Source organism: Diadema antillarum, unplaced genomic scaffold (assembly GCF_040938485.1).
Source record: "Diadema antillarum isolate AM-2024a unplaced genomic scaffold, OU_Dant_1.0 scf00000025, whole genome shotgun sequence".
NCBI lineage: Eukaryota > Metazoa > Echinodermata > Echinoidea > Diadematoida > Diadematidae > Diadema > Diadema antillarum.
This window is the reverse complement of record NW_027270914.1, coordinates 3,470,506-3,492,736: the sequence shown is the minus strand read 5'-3', so window position 1 is coordinate 3,492,736 and position 22,231 is coordinate 3,470,506. Positions and strand designations below refer to the sequence as shown.

At 36.3% G+C, this 22,231-nt stretch overlaps 1 protein-coding gene and 1 non-coding gene across 2 annotated transcripts in view; one reads left to right on the top strand and one right to left on the bottom strand.

The window, feature by feature from the left end:
* The window catches only part of LOC139733754 (uncharacterized), a 106,277-nt gene that overhangs the window by 77,244 nt on the left and 6,802 nt on the right, over positions 1-22,231 (top strand). Inside the window, exons 19-20 of the mRNA XM_071644561.1 lie at positions 4,801-4,893; positions 16,945-17,037. Coding sequence (XP_071500662.1) covers positions 4,801-4,893; positions 16,945-17,037 — 186 coding nt within the window. The remainder of the gene's footprint in view (positions 1-4,800; positions 4,894-16,944; positions 17,038-22,231) is intronic.
* Trnas-gga (transfer RNA serine (anticodon GGA)) lies at positions 8,740-8,812 on the bottom strand. Its single transcript has one exon. It is a non-coding gene; the product is annotated as a tRNA-Ser (tRNA).

The following is a 22,231-nucleotide window of genomic DNA, read 5'->3' as shown; positions in this document are numbered from 1 at the left end:
CATGCACACACTGTTCAATGGTTCTTAGCTCTATAATGCTATATAAAGTTGTAAGTTGTGAAAGAAATCTTGTATGGAAGATACAGAACCTTGAAGGGAAAGTTATAAATACTGAAATTTGACTTGATATGTGTCCATTTATTTTTTCTTCTATCATTTTTCCCCCTTAAGATGCAGACATTTTATGCTCACAAAATGAGCACAGAAATTTGTGTTACCAATAATTATGCATGACAAGTCTTTTGCAGTTATATGTACATGTAGATTGTTCATGCACAATTGTTCCTTGAGACTACAAGTATACTGTACCTGTTTGTGAACATTGTACAGCAGATTCAAATGTGACCGCCCAGCTCAAAACCCACAAAAAGTTGCAGATTAGGATTCTCTGCAATGGATCAAAACAGTTATTTGGCTTGACTGACTCAAATTTTTAAAACTTGAATGTCTTACCTGGGAAAGTAATCTTTTCTCTACCTAATGTCAATATTTGGCAGCTTGAAACAAAAGCAAAATCACAATATTAACAGTTGGTTTTTTTTCTGAATCATATCTTTTTGGACAGTTGCTTCTTTCACTGGGAAATACAAAACCCACAAAAAGTTGCAGATTAGGATTCTCTGCAATGGATCAAAACAGTTATTTGGCTTGACTGACTCAAATTTTTAAAACTTGAATGTCTTACCTGGGAAAGTAATCTTTTCTCTACCTAATGTCAATATTTGGCAGCTTGAAACAAAAGCAAAATCACAATATTAACAGTTGGTTTTTTTTCTGAATCATATCTTTTTGGACAGTTGCTTCTTTCACTGGGAAATACAAAACCCACAAAAAGTTGCAGATTAGGATTCTCTGCAATGGATCAAAACAGTTATTTGGCTTGACTGACTCAAATTTTTAAAACTTGAATGTCTTACCTGGGAAAGTAATCTTTTCTCTACCTAATGTCAATATTTGGCAGCTTGAAACAAAAGCAAAATCACAATATTAACAGTTGTTTTTTTTTTTTCTGAATCATATCTTTTTGGACAGTTGCTTCTTTCACTGGGAAATACAACATGTTTTCATTGATACATGTACATGTATTTCTGCACAGCATGCCTGAATGACCCTAGTCTTTAAATCCTCTTGTCTCCCTATTCTGTGACACTGCACCTCTCATCACTCTCTTCAATATTTCAATCACTTTTAGAATAGTTGAGGATGGTGCAATTCTAACAAGTTAATATATAGTCAACCATTTTAAAGCTTAGAGCTCTATATACATGTAGATCTCAAGTTAATATATAGTCAACCATTTTAAAGCTTAGAGCTCTATATAGATCTCTTTTCATCTGCATGTACAGTGTATGTAGAAAAATAATTCATTCTGGCCCACTTTTTGTGGGTTTTGAGCTGGGTGTTCACAAATGGAGGGAAGTCATTTTCAAAGCCAGTGACCACAGCTTTGATGTCTGTTTCTCCCCCTTGCAATTCAGTTCAGTATATCTTACTCAAACAGCTGTGAAGAGTCTCAGGTTTCCATCAGTCTGCCGGTCAAAGTGACCGCACCCTCGCGAGCTGCGGTAATTACATCGCTATTAAAGTTTAGCAGCTGGGCACAATCGTAAAATAATTGGCACAAAGTCAATTTTGCACTCAGATGCATCCAGCAGGCTGCTCCTCAAGGCGGGACTAGAAGCCAAAAAGTGCCAAGAGTTGTTTTGAGTTTGCAGCAAACACATCTGCTATTATAACCAAGCAATGCACCATTCAAAAAAGAAAAAGAGATAAGCAAAAACAGAATTGTGTGTGCTCTATTGCGATGTGACGTGATTGCTGTGTACATCAGTACTGTCATATATGACCTTTAATTACTCTCCCACAAGACATGGATTGCGGATAGTTTAAATAGCACACATCGCCAGTCATACCTAAAGCAAAAGGGATACTACACTTGTATAATATACCATATATATTTCTTCTTTTTTCATTTGCAAATTTTGTGAGTTGAGTGCTAATTACAGATCTAATGAAGATATTAACTCAGACCCTGATATGAATATGATGTGCACACCAACTGTAATGTAGGCCCGCAATGACTGTGTACTGGTATGCAGTACACAGTGCATGAACAAGGTGTGTGATTTAAGATTGTTCTCCACGATCGCAAATTAACCGCTCATGAAATTTGGGGGAAGTGACGATTCCTTGAATATTAGACTTGCAAAATACATATGGTGGATACAGTAGATGCCAAAAAGATTTCCTGTAGACTTACGTTGTATATTGTATTCATACAACTGTAAAATGCACATTCTGCTTTGAATAGTACATTGTCAAGTGCACAACTTATTCGGCAGATAGACCTACGCAGAGCTTTAGTGGTTAAGAAGGTCTTGCAATGTGTGTACAGTTTGTAGTGTTGTACGTGTGTGTGTTCACACACTGTAACACATAATTTGTCATACCCTCTTACACATGTGTGTATGCACACACCGTAGCACATGTGTATCTGGTCTGTATGCACACACTGTAGCACATGTGTAATGCACAGACTGTTATGCATGCCTGTATGCGTGTACACAACTGTGTATGCCCACACTGTTGCACATGTACATATACAATGCATGTGTACTCACACTGTTCGATAAATGTGTGTGCATTGTACATGAATGCACACACTGTTAAATATGTGTACAATGTAGGCCCTACAGTGTACACACATGTCGAATGCACATTCACTGTACAACTTTTAGACAGTGTACAGTAGGAAGCATTCTAACACCACAGTGATGGGTATGCATTTGGCCTATACACTGTGTGTGATACATACATAATAAATTTGTGTGCAACATATGCTCTGTGTGTCACAGTCATCATCACCATATATTCATCTTTCTGCATTCATCAGTGAATCTCACATGTGAAACATTTCCGTGCCATTCATCAGTGTATCACACATGAATTACATTTTGATTTTGCTACACACATCTTCACTGCAGTATACAAGTACATTTACATTTACCGCACAGTCTGCTAACTTTGTCATAAAATGCAATTCTTCATTTAAAAATTCATGATTATCAAGACACTGGTCCATCCATTGTTTTAGTGTGTGGTTTGGTCTTGGCTACATGTACAAATGTAGCTCTGTTACAGTTTTAAAGCTTTACTCTCATCAGAAGCAAGTCTACATTGTACAGTGTACATTGTATGTATACAGTAGTATTCATATCTTTCTGTTACTGTATACGCTGAATATTTCACGAGGTTTTTAGTTTCGAGAATTTCGCAAGTCGGGTGCAATTTGCGAAATTAAAGACGTGAAAAATATTGACTCTGTTCCTGATGTGAATGTGACGTACACGTGTACATTTCTCCATTCAGTACACGACTCCACGATCGCGAATTTAACCACTCGCGAAATCGTCAGGATTTCCGATTTGCGAAAATTTAGACTCGTGAAATATATGGCATATACACACACGTTGTACAGTATTTGATCATAATGACCCATGGGTAGAAACACGGCACTGAAGTTTAATAAAGACTGAGTCATCAATGCTGGTATAAACTGGCAATTTAAAAGATCTTCTATGTACATGTGAAGAGTTTGTTCGCAAAAACCGATAAGTCCATATTTGCCAAATGGAGATATTTGCGATTAAAGGTCAAGAAAAATAAAGAGAATAATAAGAAAATTTTTGCTTCTTTTGACCATTACTTCAAATATGTGCCTTTATATGTAGTGACCAAGATATCATTTAAAAGGTATTATTTTGTACTTTATGACAGAGACCGTACTTCATAATCTTCAAAAATGGACTTATCGGTTTTTGCTAACAAACTCTTCGTGTGCATTATGTTGTTTTGGAGTTTGATTTCATAGATGCAATTTTAATTGGCTCTTTTATAACCATAAATCATGCAATTTATTTTGATTTGTTTCTCATTTCACCTTTAGCCATGATATTCCCACAAGCTTTGAAAGTACCCTCTTCCTGTAAACTTTTTTTTTTCTAAATGAATGAAGGATAAGTAGAAAAAGTTATGGTAATCATACTGATTAAAGTTATGTTGACAATAATCCTGATTAAAACAAATGATTATGATAACTATTAAGAGAATAAAACAAATTATCAACTGTCAAAGTGGTTGAACTAAAGGCTGGTGGCACTCTTGTGATGTACATGTAATGCTCAGGGTGCTTCGAGTCAAGGTACTTATAAAAGTTGAACTTCACTTTTATTAGATTACTCAGCATTTACACAAATTTTGTACACAATGCACACAGTAAACCTCACACATGTTGATGGTAAGTCCAGCTCTTAACCCGTTGGGGACGAGTCCCGAGTATACTCGGGCGGGTGTCTATGGGAAATGCGTGTTGTAGCAAAATCAGTCCGTCCTCAACGGGTTAAAGTTGAGGATGCCACTTTGGACATTGGATGAATGGTCTTTTGTCATGAGAACTGCAATGTATTTCTGACCTTTAACCCTCACAAGACATCAACATCAATGTGGTATTCTATTGTGTGCAGACAGGTACAGCTTTGTAGCTGATATGGAAACAAAGGAGTCAAATGAAACTTGATTGAATGACATGAAAACTTTAATAAAGGTTGGGATTTTCCCTCGGCAGGTGTTTTTTTTTTCCTCTTCTTTTTTTTTCCATTTCTTTTCAGTAACTTCTCATCTCTTTTGCACCCTTTTCATCCGCCCATTTTATCCATCCTTCCATGTTCCATTCATCCATCCATCCATCCATCCACCCTTCTGTCCATCCATCCACCCTTTTATCTTTCCAACCCTCATCAGTCCAAACACAAGAAAAAGGAGGCCGATAGTGATGAGGATGAGGCTACCACGGTTGGTAGCCCCCGGCGTCTGAAGGAGAAAGTCCCTAAAGAGGTTGGGAATCTCATCTCTTGGCATGGACTGTTTGTGTTTACTTAGTTTTTTCCCCCTACTGTGTTTCCCCTTCATTTTCAAACTAGCAAACTTGTGTGTCAAATTGTGTATTTTGTTGTTGCCATTTTTTTATGTGTTGTTTGTTTTTCTGTACTTGTCTTTCAGTGATTTTTCTGTTGCTTTGTTTCCTAATATTCCAGGGCTTCATTTCATGCGAATTTGCTATGAATAGGTGCTTTCCTATCCCCATTATTTTTCCGTTTTCTAAGATTGTGTGTGACAACCTATTTTTTGAGGATGAACTTCTGCCTCATGTAACAATGAACACATGTGCTCTTCATTAAGAGATTTGAGATAAAAAAATGCCTCTTGAGCGTGCATGCAACACAGAACTGGTTCGTACATCTGTGTTGACTGTTGCTATCAAGGAGATGCATTAGTATACTATTCATATTATTTGGAAGTTGAAGTAAAAGTAATAAAAAATATAAACACATGTTGAGATTTCTCAGTTGTTGATGCATCAATGCATGCAAACAACACAATTCTATATTTGACACAAAATGATTCTGTAATGCCAAACAAGTCAAAGAAATAGATTGTTCAATTTCAAAAGTTGCTATTGATGGTAAAGAAGTATTTCAAATTAACTTATACTTCAGATTAAAAAAAGGAGAAAATAATGACTTTTCTGGTTGCAGTTATTGTAGCTTTGCCCTTCTTGTAGGCTAGCAAGTGTATAGTGAATTTCACATGAAACTTGGCCAATATGTACCAGTTATGCTCTGTCTTGTTTTGTTCACATTAAGGTTACTAGTAGTGCAGTTGTCAGTGTTTATATTCACTCTGTACAGTATGTTGAAGTTAGCAGAGTAGATTTGTGATGAATGTAGATGACTACATAGTAGATTATATGTTGTATGCATGCTCCCCCCAAAGTGGCTCCCTACTTCAGGTACATGTTGCTAAGAATTGAAGTGATACTCAGCTCTCATGCTGAAATTGACTCTAACAGTTATAAAAATGTTAGATTTGATCTTACAGAACTTTTGTACATTGTGCAGAATTTCAACAAAAAGTGAATGAAATGATCATGTCCATATACCGGTAATACATGAGGTAATATGCTACCTTTAACACATTTCCTAATTGGATTGTGGTTGAAAAAGATGATCTATATGAATATCTTGTCTAGCATTGATAATTCAGCAACTATCATCTCCTCTCACTGGAAATCAAAGCATAATTTTTATTCAATTTGATGATGCTTTATAGTCTGATAATGTGTCAAATTATGATGAAGCTTGTAGCAGTCTTTTTGTTTTCCTGGTGATTCAAACATATTTATGATAGTCAACTGCAACCTGAAGTGGGATTTCACTGTAGATCTTGCCTAACCTAGCAGCCTTGTTTATTTGTGAGTGTGATGATATCACATTCCGCAGAACAAACTTCTCCTTCTAGTTGAATTGCAGAATGATAGGTCAGGTTGGTACTTTATGCCAATTACAAGGTAGTTCCAAATCTACTTGTAGTCACCTTGGGGGAATTATGAGGGGGTTGGCATCATTTGCTTGTTTTTCTGGTGGTGTTGGTACAACATATATGTGGGGTAGACTATTGCACTGAGTATGCACCCAACTTTTTACTAGGGAGAGAATTGGGATCTATTTTTATGTGCACCTTGTACCTTTATCATGACTCTCACACATGGAACCTCCATTATACATGTACATTGTATGTACCTTTGTATGTGCTATCTCGAGGGACAGTGTGTTTGGATCTCAATACTACACATACATGTACATGTAGTCTTTGCTCATCTACAAATTGTAGATTCACTGGGATTTGAACCAATTGCACTTAGGTTTACAAGGCACCTCATTCAAAGCCTCCTCACTATTCTGTGCAACAAACCTCAACAACTTACCTCAGTGAGGATGCCTTGTAGGTAATTGCAATGAATCATTCTCAGCATTAGTCATTTTGGGAAACTCATGTTCTTGCATCAGTTTTAAGACAAAAAAGAAAAGAAATAAAATGAAAAGAGTTCTGTGCTACCGCAAATGGATAGATATTAGGACCATCGAAAGTGAATGGGTTCTTCCAGTGTCTGTTAGCATGCATGATGGATTTCTGTGTTACATAGACAACCTCCTTTTAGCATTATTTAGTGACAATTTTTTATATATTTCTTTTGCTTGTTTGTGTGTTGCTTTTTGTCACAGTTTATTGATAATAATCCTGGATGTTGGTTTGATACTTTGTTGTACTCAGTAGAGTCTCAGTATACACGCATTATTGTTTTTGTTCTGTTTTATGTTATTACTAAATGTTCTTTCAGAAGTGACCAATTAGTATTTTCTTTAAAACTGATTGACAAATTGCCCTACATCGACGTAAATAAGCACTGAATTGATCAGTGTTTTAGTAGTAGCCATGATAAAATATAATTATTTTCTTTGCACACGTGTACATATAGTGTATATGTATCTCTCTTAGTCATGTTGTATATCCTTATATTAATGATTGATCCATAGCATTCATATGGGCATTTCCACAGTAAATGGGTAGTTTTAGGTTGGAAAAACATGAAAAATTAAAATTGCCTTCAGAGTATCCATATTTCAGAGTTTGGTTGCCTAATACCTATATTAAATATTTTTAAGTAGGAAAAGATAACTCTGTATTCATATAGAGCTTGAGAGGGTATGTAAGTAAGACATGTGTAATAGCTATGGGGCGAACGCGTGTAACACATAAGAGTAGGACAGAAATATTGGAATGATGGATTCCTCATACAAAGAATACAAATACTGATTTGAAATTATCTGACACTATTTATTGTACTTATACATTATGATAAGAACAATTTAGGTTGTCCATATTTGTGAAAACATTCATTATTTGTGTCATTTTGAAGTGTGCATTCATGATTAATGCCAGAAAATTTGTCCATCATATCCAAAAGGTGAGATCATGTTTGTACTAAGTTCCTCCATAATCGGGCAAACTGTTGTCATATTCATATCTGTGTGGGTGCATGTGTGTGTGAGGAAAAGCCAAAGCTTCATTGGCATAGAGTTTCTTGAAATTCCAAAGTACATGATATGACATGTATCACTGCTTTAGTGGTGAACGTATGTAACACAAGAGTAGGACAGAAACTTGAACTTTACACTCGAAGAGTTTTTTAATTTCCAAGGTATACAATACACTCCCATTCTCCAGTATATTGTGTAGTTCATTTTAAACCGCAATGTGCAGTATATACAAAGGCTGAAATATCAAAATACTGTATGCAAAGGAGCATTTTGCTGTTGTCATTGGGTCAGCAGTTATCATTTCGTGTCCATTACACCTTGATATTCCTACATACACGTACATGTAAATCAAGCGGATTGTATTTGCCTGTCCAAATCTAAAACTAAAGTGATTTTTTTTTTTTACTGATACAAAATTACATACAAATGTATTGATACAGTTTATAAGGAATTAACTAGAATTTCAGTCATCACACCCCAAACTCAATCAACACACAGGCTCTGGAAACAAGAATTAAAACTTGCATTGTTCATTTTTCTATTGCATTTAATGTCCATCAGCCACAGTCAGAAACATAAAGCAGTTAATGTACCAAAAGCTGATTTCAATGTGAGAAGAAACTGTTATTTGATAGTGCAACAGTTAAATCTGTTAATTTCAATTTACATTCATTTGAAAATGAATAGTTGTAACATTCATTCAGGAAATAATCCTTATAGGGAATCAATACACAAAGAATGACACTTTCTAAATTGTTCAGTGTTTCTATAGTAGCCATGATATAAAAAATCATGGGTGTACATACTCGAGCAGGATTTGAACCTACGACCCCCTGATCTCCGGACAGGCGTCATCTCCACTAGACCATCGAGCTTCTGTCTGACAGCAGAAAAAAATGTTAATCATGGACGTACATACTCAAGCAGGATTTGAACCTACGACCCCCGATCTCCGGACAGGCGTCATCTCCACTAGACCACTGAGCTTCTGCCTGACAGCAATGAGAACATCTTGACAGACAAATTCCATGAATTTGAAAGTGCCCTTTTCTTTGCCTGCCAATTCAATACAGTGTACATTTTTATATGGTGTATAGGCTCATACAGGCTCCATAAACAAGAATTAAAACTTGCATTCACTCTTCTATCGCCTTAATGTCCATCAGCCATAGTTAAGAAACATATGGTTTATCAAGAATAATACTGATATCTCCTTATACTTTCGGCTTTATTGCAAACATTTTAAATGGTAGGATATTGTGATACAACAGACTGACACATATGCATCAAATGTGATATCTTGAACATATTTTAAATCACTGCTCCCAAAGGTAAACTGGACCTTTAATGTAAATCAGCCACAGTAAGAAACATAAAAAAAGTTAATGTGCCATCAATTGTTTTTGAAGAATAACACTTTCCGAAATGTTCAGGTACTGTCAGAGAACTCTTAACTTTACAATCTATGAGTTGATTTGTAAATTAGACAACAAAAAAAAAAAGAACACACACACACACACACACACAAAAAAACACCCTTTTTATGTGCCTGCCCATTCGATATGCATTCAAATGGTGTATAAAGCCCATCCTGGAATTTCAGTCATCATATTCCAAACTCAATCAACATACAGGCTCTGAACACAATAAAAACTGACATTGTTCGTTCTTTTATCGCCTTAATGTTCATCAGCCACAGTAAGAATCAAAGCAGCTAATGTAATAACTTTTTTATTCAGTTGTATCCCTGTTTATATCTTGCTTTACAACAAAAGGGATGGTAAGTATTGGTTTAGGTGATGACTCAGCTTTTAACTTTTTAAAATATCATATAGGTTCTCTTAAAGGCATTGAAAGTTTACTTAAGTGAAAATCGGTTTTGAAAAGGCTGAGATATCCAAAAAGAAAGTTAAACAAAGTGATCCTCATAAAAGTTGAAACCCAGATCTTCTATTTCAATAACATTGGTTTACTTTGTGGTTTCATACCTCAGCCATTTGAAGACCATGTTTCATAAGCTAAACTTTGAATTCCTTGTAGAATTGTATGCGCATAAAAATTTCCTAAGTGGTTTCTTAGTACATCGTATCTTGCAAAAAGTTAAAAGCTCAAGTCATATCTGATATACTTTACAACTTGAAGGAAAAAAACAAAACAACAACTGCTGTCTTGTGGTGCTTTGCTCCTCCAAGAGAATGGGATCAGGCATTCTGCACAGGATATTGTTTGTAGATTCTCCGGAGATGTCGTCTTTGAACGACCACTTGAAAACTCCATGCCTTGGTTTCCCCATCAAGTCATCATCCAGGATGTCTTTTACCTGTCAAAAAAAAATTATATATACATAATCAACAAATACACATATTGAGTTCATTTTATCACAATTTTTGAAAGTTTGGAATATTCCTACATACTAAGTGCAGATAAAAGATTGTTCAAAAGCCATGTACATGTCACCTGCAATTGAAATATAGTTGAATATTTTGCTGCATAGTTATTCCGTAAACCAAGCAATAGAATACACAAACTACAAATGCAGTAGACTCTTATAAAAAAAAAATGGAATTTAAAAAAAAAAAAACCTGTTACTGTAGACAACAAAAGTATGTGTAGCCATCCCATTTTGAAGAGCTGTGTTTTATCTAACAATCTTCGTTCAAAGACATCTAATAATAAAATATTTCCAATAAGTTTTGTACATGTCTATAGGATTATAGAAATTTGGAGGAGGCCGTGAGTTATCGCTATCTTCGAAAGGTAATGTGTAATATTTATTTTTTTGCTGCAGACAGCAATTGAGTATCAACACCTCTGCACAATGTTTGCCCTCTTGAATTTCTTTTCTGTTTGATTATTTAGTATAAATCTATGCAATATTTATAAATTTTGGGAAATAAATACAGAATACTTCTGTACATAAAAGCAATGTATGTTAGTCACAGAAAAATAAAAGTTGACCTCCAATCTATCAACCCACCTAGCAACCTTTCCTGGCCAAAGTTTCAAAAAAAAAAAAGGATAGGTGTAATTCTTGGTATCGCCAATACCTAGTTGCCGTGCGGAGAGCAGTGTTTTAGATGCATTATGAGATAGCTTACAGGACAAACTCGACCTGGTTTTGGCTGCTCATGCACTCGGATCATGCTCTATCTTTATCCAGAGGTATTTTTGTTGAAGATTTCTTCGCTTTCCATCATGAGACCAGCACATTGAAGCCTTGCAGTAGTGAACCAGGACTCTAGTGACCGCAAATCAGTAAAACTTAAAAACTTCCAACTCTTTTAAGCTGAATTTTAACCAAGAAAAAAAGGGATGGCAATGAAAAAGCAGACAATTAACTCCATTGAATCATATGGGAACTGCGACCTCTACTTAGCATGAGACAACCAGAAGTGAACAAGGGCACAAAAGAATCCCAAAGTGTATCTGTAACAGAGCTCTTCAGCATGCACAGAAGTTTTTTGCGCATTGGCGATACCGAGAATTGATTGCAACTTCATGAAAATATGCATATATACCTTATCACTGGAAAGCAAACATGCTTGGCATGATGAAGAGATGCTCTGGGCACTCAGAGATTTAAAAAATTTCCACCAAAAGCTGTAGAACACGCCAATGTAGCTTCTATAAATAAAATGATAATAACATCAGGTGAAAACCCCAATAACCACAGATGTGGCTACACGACAACGGATAAAGATATTACCAAAAACAACAAAAGGAGGGCTAACTACAATTGTACATAATCATTCAAAAAGATATTTATGATAAAATCTTTATAATAAAAAAGAATATGCCATAGTGTCAAAAAAAATGGAGGCCATGGCTTCTATCTTTGAAGGGTAACAATCACTGTTTGTTTCACACTGTAGAAAACAATTCAATATCTCCTACAAACATCCTACACAAATTGCTCTGCAATCATTTATTCATGTACATGCACTATAAATTTATATACCGGTACTTTAAAAATGAATAAGAAATAGTCCTGTACATAAAAGGAACTTTTTTTTTTTTGGTCATGGTCTGAAAAAAAAAAAAAAAAAAAAATATATATATATATATATATGTATATGCACCCTTAACATATTTAAGAGTGCCAATGTAGCAGCCTTTTTGGCCAAAAGAAAAAAAAAGGAAGATTACATAATAAAATGAAAATGTGCATTCACACCTTATCACTGAAAAGCAGACAGGCTAGTCATGATGAAGGGATGCTTCTGGGCACTCAGAAAATCTCCACCACAAGCTGTAGAACAGGGCCACGCAGCTTCTATAGTGATAATCGTATCAGAAGAAAACCCCAAATAAGCACAGATGTGGCTACATGACAATGGACCAAAATATCATGGAAGACAACAAAATGAAGACTAGTTATGTACCAGTTCTATGACATCTACAAATAAAATATTTCCAATACATTATAGCATGGCATTAAAAATATGGAGGTCATGGCTTCTTTGAAAGGTATTACTGTTACTTGTAATGTTTGTTTTCCACTGCAGAAAGAGATTTAATATCTCCTACACAATTTGCTTAGTGGTCATTAATTCATGTATGCAATACAAATTTACAATCTTCATTAAATAAATACAAAATAGTTCTGTACATAAACATAACATCGCAGAATTTCTGCGAAGTGAAGTTGCGGAACTTTGGTCATGTCATATATTTATTAGAGCAGAAAGATTCGGGGCTGATTTCATAACAGGGATCATTTTTAGGACACGACACAGGCCAGCAAAGAGCAAACCTGGTGGATGGTGCAACAGCTGGAATGAGGCTCTGCACAGATAACTATCCAGGCCACAAAAGACAGGGTGTTATGGACAGATTGTACATTGAGTCAGGGTCACTTAGCTCCAACGAGCCCTCCCGCAAAATCATAAAAATATGTATTATATACACCTCACCGTAACACTGGAAAGCAGACAGGCTGGGCACCGGCATGATGATCGAAGGGACGCTCTGGTCACTCACAACACAGATTGAATCACCACTAAAAGGTGCAGAACAGGGCAGCACAGCTTCTCACATAGCAGCTGGTAGTTGTCTAGTCTACATCAAAACATAGAAATAGAATCTAAATAAATAAATCACATCATGAGAGAACTGCAATCCATGAACTCATGTGGCTGAAGGACAACATTAACAACGTTAGAAGTCGAGTTTGCACTTTGCTTAGGCAGAAAGTTAAATCAAGTCAAATACCGATGTACCGTAGGCCTAGTAAATTTTCTTTTCTAACTTGTTTGATCATGGGTGTCTACATACACTAACGATATCGTGTGGTTACACTTGCACTTAGGACTCATGTCACTAGCGTAGCGCTAGCCTGGCTTTCGAAATTCAATATTAAAATGTTACAGTTACACTCGTTTCGTCGTTAACGTTAACACGGTTAACCATGTTACAGTGTGTCAGCTCACGATGGACAGTGGAGTTAAACTTGTATTCAGTCATTTTAAGTACCACTCTTGGCTTATTTTTCGTTCATTGCTGTTCTTTCACTGTCAGTTTGGTTTTATTTTGGGGAAAAAATATTACGAAAAAATGAAAAGAAAGATTATTTGAAGCTGGAAGCAACGAAGAATTTACTTACAAAAAATAACACATGTGGGACTTGGCTCAGTTATCGTCCTTGTAAAGTCGAAAACGAGTAGTGAAAGCTAGCATACAGAGAATCTCAAAAGAATTTCCAATAATGCCAGCAGGGCCATTAATCCTAAAAATACGGAAGATTCTTCTCTAGAATGCAAAATTTACCTTTTGTCAGCGAGAGTCGTAATCACCTCCGTGATATTCAGACCTGAGCAGTCGATGCTGGATTGTACGCAATGCAGACGTAACACGGGAAATTTCATGCGAACGATACGCAACCTCGGACAGAACGGCGCGAAACAACGAGGTAAGCAAGACATGGGAACGATCTGTCTGAGTTACGCGCGTTCTGTGAAATTGCGAACACACGTAACGAAGACCGATTGTCGATTCTGTCCACCGTTCGTGCGTCCCACCAAGCGGAGCGTACCCACTGAACGCACGTAACATACTGGACAGAATTAGAAACGGAAGCTGAAGCTAGATAACTAAATGTTCTGAAAAGACAGCTATGCTTGTGGCGCGAAACCGAAAGCAGATGTCTAACTTCAGGGTAATGTCGGCGTTTCCGTGTTAAATCGAACGACTCTGGAGTGTCTCAGCTAGCAGTTACGTACGTTCGCGGCGTGGACAGAAAATTGAATTTGGTAACTTTGAATACGGATATTAAATATTTGATTTCATTTTCTGTTGAATTAGTGAAACCTAACTTGGAACTGTCGTCAGCAAAGTGTATTTAACACAAAATAACTGCACTCGGACGCCTGGAAACCAAACGAAATTGAGGCCGAACGTACGTAACTGAAGTAGGACAGAACGCTGACCTTTTTGGTCCAGCTTGCTTCCCACTCTCTCAAAACTCGTGTAATCGTTCAGGGCTAACAAGAAAATGATTTCTCGGTGCATTGGCGATAAATTTTGAATTATGATCTATCCAGGGTGCGTGTCTTCTAGGAAAATTTATTTTATACAAGTTACAATTTATGTCAATTTTTATTTCAAATTTGCACATTATCAACAATATTAAATAAAGACAAACAAACCAACACATCGCAAAAAAATGACAAAAAGACTCAACGAGATTGAATATTTTATTTCACCTTGCCACATTTATTCACGAAATAAACAAAAAAAGATGATTAAAACAAATATATTCAAATGAAGTTGCTCTATGTCTAGAGTGCATAAAACTACCCATTTACCGTGGAATTGCCCATATTTATATTTAGTTAGACACTGTACATTAGCTCAGTCCTGCAGCATATGCACTGCTCTGCAATTCATAGATTTGCATATAAAGCAAAGTGTAAAAAGCTACAATGTACATGTACACTGTGGCTACTATGTACGTACAGTATAGGTTTAATTGTATTCCCAAACGCTAAACTGTTTTTACACTGTGTTTATATTATGATCCCTAGCTGTTCCAGCTCATTGTGCATTGTAGCTGCCACACTGCCCACTAAAGCTGCAGTAATGTTGCTACACCGTGTGCTACAGTGTATACAAGGCATATTGTACACTGCAGCTGCTATAACTGTACGCACTGTGTTTAACCCTAACCAGGCCGGGCTTTTTGGGGTGTTCTGTGGCCGGGGTAGGGTTGATTCAACCCCCCTGTCAATCGCACAATCGCCCTGAAAATTGGCACATACATTACCTATTGTGTAATCTACCAAACTGTTCAAAAAAGAAATTGAATTTTTCATATTTCATATTTTATATTAATTAATATGCATGAAATCATAAATTTTGCTCTAATTCAGAAAATAAAGCTAATGGCATCCTAATTTTTAGTGACATTATTCCTTGTAACATTCCTAACAATGTACTTGAAAAAAAATCCAGTATCAAAACTAATTTCTTATGTTTTTTATTGTTTTATGAATTTCTTATGTATTTCTTTGTTTTTTGACCTTTTGTTTTATCATTTTTTTCACAAAATTTATGACAGAACCTATTTTAAGCATAATCATGCTGAAAATAATTGATTTCAGCCAATGAAAGTGAAAATAATCATATCTTCATGAATAAGGTGAGAAAACTCCCATTTGCATATTAGACTTTATACACAAAATCACATTTTTGAGCCATTTTTGGTCTGACAGACATGTATAAAAGGTTGTACAGCATCATAATGGTATGCGCGATTTTCGCGAAAATGGTGTCAAAAGATGTGCGAAACTTGAAAGTAAAAGGTAAGCGAACGGCGCAGTCAAAAAATTTCACGCGGCGGAAAAGTCGCGAAAATTGTCGAGGGGGGGTTGATTCAACCCCCCCCCCCCCCCCTCCGACCCTTTTAGGGTTAATGCAATGCAACTGCTTTTACTATGTTTATAATACAGTATACACAGTGTAGATGTCACACTGTGTATTATAGCTGCTACACTGTGTTATAGAATGATGTTACTCTGTACACTGTAGTTGCTACTCTGCACTGTGGTCCTGTTCACTGTAGATGTTTCACTGCACACTGTAGCTGTTACACCGTGCATCAGCAGTTGCCTTATCTTACTGTAGTCACATTACCTCATATACAGTGTATACATGACTTGTATGGTTACTGTGTAACTGCAGATGCTACACTGAGCATCATTTCTGAGTACACTGAGCACTGTATCAGCAACATCCCACAATATGAAAACATAGTACACTGTACAGGTAGACATGTCCACTGCCTATCAAATCAAGAGCTGCCTGCTTTCTGTTTGGTTTAGATGGGACACAGGTTTGTATGCTACACTATACCACTACATTGCATTTTTCATGTGTCATTCTCTATATAAAAATAGAGAGAAAAAGTATTAAATGTTAAATCAAAAGAATTAATTTTAGTCAGCAAAACTGTCAATATGCATTATATACACATACAGAGTGTAGGTTCAAAACACTGTACATGTACCATGATATATGAACCCATATCTTTATTTTATTTTATTTATTTTTTTGTGATCAAGGTTCATGATGTAAAGTCTCATGTGGTGCATAATCACCTCATTTGTTTTACTGCCATGTTGTGTTTTCATTGTTTCTCCATTTGATATTTGATGTCTGGACTACACTTGTACAGTTTGTTAAGGAATTTGCTTGAAGTCTCACATTCCAGTCTTATGAGGTTCCATACTGTGCTTCACACATGTCTCTCTGTCTTTTACCTTCTTTCAGCTCTCTGCTGCAATTCTGAAATGCTGAATAGTATAGACTATCAATATTTGTGTGCTATTTGTAGTTCATGTATACCTCAATTTGACAAAGAGAGGTGATGTTATCTGTATATTGATGATGTGTCATAGAACTGTAGCTGACACGCCCACTCTTACTTTTCTCCTCCGGCCCCGCCCCCCTGACCATTACCTCCTTACCCCCACTACCACCACTTGTCCGCTATTGTCGTTGTCTCACCCAGTCCAAACATAAGAGGCTTGAGGATAGCGCGAGCGAAGATGAGGCGACAACAGTGGGGGCGCCCCGACGTCTCAGGGAGCGCCAGCCCAGAGAGGTTTGGATCCAAATCAAGAGAAAAAAAATATGAAAATGAGAAAAAAAAATACTAAACTTCACACACTCATGCAAAGCCCAATATCATTATATGAGAATCAAAATTTAATGACTAGAGAAAGCAGTTAAATTTGGTCTCCACTGTCAGTATAAATTCAGAAATGTTACTATATTCTAGACACTGCATACCAGTAGCAAACTTATTGATAAGAAGGAGTTGTGTGAACCAACCTGAAAGTGCACATTCACACAAACTGATACCATAAAAGTTGTAAAGTGCACAGACCAGTTTCCAATTTTGACTCATATAAATGAATGAGATTAATATTGCCATCCAACAGTTTCGATGCCTATCTGGAACATGATTTAAGCAAAGAAAAGTTAAAGTCACATAATCAAGCTGTGTGTGAAGTTTAGGCCCTTTACATTATTGGTTGAAATGCCTGCTGTGTGTCTTTTTCTCCCTCCTTCCTATTGGGACTGGCAGTTTTACTTATTCTCCCCACACACACCCCATGGCCGGCGGAACCGTGGGGGCCGTGGGGGCTGGGCCCCCACATTTTTTGTGCACCATACAAAGGAATATATAAGGTGTCATCACTAACTTTTTCCACTGAATACCTTCTTTTCTTTTTTATGTTTGTCAGCTGAAGAAACCCGGAAATGGAAGGGGAGAGATAAGCTGTTTTGTTTTTTTGCTTCTTAGTTTATGAAACCCAGAAGTGGGCCCCCACACTTTTGAAAACACTCCGCCGGCCCTGCACCCTATTGCCTGAACCATTCGATTTTCCTTCCTGCCAGATCCGTTCCTTTTGCAAGCGGCTGTCTTGGATGTTTGTCTGTGTCAAAACAGAGAATGGGCTGCAACGATGGAGTACTCTGTGTATTAAATCTTTTGTGGACTGAATGCTGTGTTGATTTGTTCTCCCCTTGTTTGCCATTGTTGTTGTTGTTGCCTGCATTGAGTATAGTGTACATATCACACGACACAGTATTGTATTCCTTCACACTTTATAAAGAGAGCATGACACACCAGTGGCTCCATTCATATAATAGTTGCTATGACAGCAACTCTTGCTGGAATGCCAAGTGTTATGGCAACAACAAGAATTGAGCTTCCTGATTGGATGATGCAACAAGGAGTTGCTATAAATACACTTGTAACAAGAGTTGCTGTCAATAATTTTTCTTTTCCCCTTAACCCATTGAGGACAGGCTAATTTTGCTTCAACACACATTTCCCATAGACACCTGCCTGAGTATACTCGGGACTAGTCTTCAACGGGTTAAATGAAATGGGACTCAGAATGAAATCTAAGCTGTTGTGGCCCAGTGGTTAAGACCACAGACTCTTAATTACAAGGTCTATTCAAGTCCCCTCGCTGCAACAGCTGTGCCCCTGGGCAAGACACTTAATCATCCTTGCCCGTCCTTCATAGGGAACTTCTAAAAGCCCTTGATTTCAGGGTTCCTTGCTCATATCAAAGCATTCATAGTTTTCCTTGTGACTGTGTATGATGAAAATTGATTTGAAGCAAATCCAAAATCAAATACCCTGTCCTGTCATGTACAATAGTATGTTTATCTACCGGCAGGGCTCTGTGATATCACAAGCACACAGTAACACAGAGCTCAATATCTACATTTTGTATCAACATTTGAAGTTACTTGACTTCTGACCACCCCCCCCCCCCCCACCCCAAAATGTTTCTTTTCTTGCCGTCGTTGTTGTGTTTTTCCCCTTTCCTTTCTATAGCAAGCAGTATTTGTATGTACTGTAATCACATCACTGCACATTTGTTTTTTCAAGGACCAAGCTACCAAGCTACATGTACAACAACTACTTGTACTTGTACTGTTATCATGGGCATTTAGAGCTCTCTACATCTTAATTGTGCAGGCACAAATCAATGTGTGTAAACCATGGCAGTCAACAACTTACTCCAATTGTAAATGTCTTTCGTATGACATATTTATATTTTTAATGATTTATATTTATTAATATTTTCTTTGTTACAACACCCTAACAATAAATCACCAATAGGGCTATAGGAGACCTTGAAAAATCAAGCCTTTTTTCTCTGCTTTTTTTTTTTTTTTTTTGATTATCAGATGTAAAACTGCATTCATGGTCCACATTCATGCATCAAATTCACTGCCTTTTTTTTTTTTTTAATATGGTAAATTGCATTCTTTTTCAACATATGGCTGCAGAGTAAAGGAGTGATAACATTTCCAGGTCCATTTCTTTGCACAAGAAATTTTATATTTGGGTTCTATTGGGCACACACAGTACAACTTGGCTTCACCTTTCAGAGAGTTTTGCAGGTTTTGTTTTTGTGTGATGAATGACAGTTTTATATTTCACTGCATGTGCTGTAAACAACACACCTCTCATTTGGTCCCACATTTATTTTACTGCATGACTGTTCTTGCATATTAAATCTATGCACTCATACATCATTTTTTCTGTATTCTTACTCAGTTTTTTTTCTGTTTTCTTTATTTTTTAATCATTTATTTGAGGCAATGACAGCCAGTGATCATTGAAAGTCATGTGTGTACATTTTTTTTTAATGAGCTTTATGTCTTTGATACATACTTTGTAGGTCTGTTCTTATGCTATCTTTTTTGTTACTGACCCTACCAAATTTGTCCATTTTTAAGTTCATTTTACCTTCATTGTGTGACATTAAATACCCCTACCTATGCCAATATATTTGAATGACATACACAAGCAATTGTGATGAGGCCATCTCACAAATTTTGTGCCATTATTTTCATTCCGTGTGATTCAAAATGTAATTTTGTGTGCATCTTGTGCTTACGCTGTGAAATCTCAAAAACAAAGAAAAAAAGAGAAAGAATTGTCAGTATATGTATGTACCATCCATACTTTTTTGCTTGTATCAAAATGATTTCATTAAGGTTGTGAATTTGCATAATTTTTGTTTCAGTGTTCTAGAAAAATATTTTGATCTTGATATAAAGTTATGCTTTAACTAATCCTTGCAGACATTGTTATTTTTCTTGTTTTGCTCATTATTTTTGCATAATTCTTACAAGACAAATGCATCAATTGTATTGATAGTCCCAAGTGTGAAAGGAATTACTGATAACATTTCTGTTGTAACAAATGATGAACATTTATTAATGCTTGTAAGTGATAACTATGATGTCATACATTGTACATGTCTTATTTCATCAATTTATTGTTTTCATTCTATTTGTAATTTTTCTGTTCATTATTATTATTATCATCATCATTATTGTTATTATTACCACTATTATTGTTATTATTAGTATCACTGTTATCAAAAATCACATCTATTCCTATAAACATCAAAAACAGCTAATCATACCTTGTAGTAGAAGCTCACACTAATTTTCAATTTTTTTTTTCTAGACTGAACTAGACAAAATGTTGATCAATTAGAGCAGTAATAGTGCTTTGATAGGAATGGGTTAAGGGTATTAAAAAATATTGAGAACATCACCTCTTTGCATGTTAGATTTACAGTGATTGTATCACCAATCTCCAAGCACCTTTAGGGTGGTGTAAAAAAAAAAGGAAAAAAAAAAGAAAAGAGAATGTGGTGTGTACCTGGGATGTAAAATGAAAATAGACATACAGGTGTATACCACACAGAAAGAGAACATATACATTTAACAAGAGGACTTCAGCACTACTTTTGTTAGTCCATATTTTTTTATGCCTCCGCAACGAAGTGGCCGGAGGCATTATGTTTTCGGGTCGTCCGTCTGTCCGTACGTCCGTCCGTACGTCCGTCCGTCCTGTTTTGTTTTTGTCGATATCTCAAGAATCGTGTGGTGGTTTTACATCAAACTTGGTATGAGGGTATATCCTTGGGGGCTAATACTTTGTGTGGATTTTAGGGTCACAGGGTCAAAGGTCAAAGGTCACAGGTTATTCTGTGAAAAAAAAATTGAAATTTCATGTTTTTCTCCATATCTCGCAAATGGTTCAAGGTATCTTCATGGAACTTAGTATATATGCTTGTTCCAATGGGCAGTGATTATCTAGGGAAGTTGGGGGTCATGGTTCAAAGGTCAGGGGGTCAAAGGTCAAGGTCAACTCCTCAAAATATCACTACTTTCCTTAAAATGCAATATGCCTGAAGGTTTTTTTTTTTTTAAAACTTGATGTATGGCATGTATTACCCAATATATATTTTTGGGGAAGTTTCTTGCCAAAAGGTCAAAGGTCAAGTGAAAGTGCTAAATTGCACTTTTTCCTCCATATCTCGAAAGTAACTCAAGGTATCATCATGAAACTTACATATTTATGCATGTTCTACCTAATAGTGATTCTCTGTGGAACTGTGAGGTCAAAGGTCAAACGAAAGGTTTAGATAATGCTATTTTCCCATTTGATACTGAAATTATACTTTTTCTCAATACCTTGAAAATTACTCAATGCATAAACTTATAAAAGGGTCAAAAGTCAAGTAAAAATCATCAGTTCCCCAAATACCTGCACTCTGACATTTTAATCATTCATCCAATTGAACCTAGTTCTAGGAAAGTGGACATTCAGCACATTTGTGTCAAACCTGTCATTTTAATATTTTGCCAGTTGTGTGAAACTGTCATCACACATTGTCAAGACATTGTACTATACACCTATTAGGAGAACCATGCATTATGGCGGAGGCATATCAGTCACCGTAGCGATATATCTAGTTTCTTTTTTTTTTTAACTTGAGTACAGCACCAGAGCAGCAGGTAAGGTAAAAGTTGTTAATTAACATGGACTGTGCTCACCTTGGAAAGTAGAGCCTTAAATGTTGTATAACTAAGCAGTCCTACCATCCGATCTCATTACAATTAAAAGCTCAGCAGTGTGGACACAGGATGCTGGTGTACAAAGTTGAAGTGCTGTATAAAATATGTGCCATGATAATGACATGATATATACTTTTTTTGTGGGGGGGGGGGGGGGAGGGGTTATTATCTACATTGCTAGGTCAGTATTGATGCACAATGATTTATGTGTAGAATGCATTTAATGTAAAATGTACACCAAGTGCATATATCACCCTTATTGTGGTTGCCTAGACAGAGGAAAATGGCACCCAAAGAGTTATACATTGTATTTTATCTAGATTGGCCCTCTCTTATCAAAGAGTTTAATTATGATATCTGGATCGGTTGTCTCGTAGCAAAGAGCTAAT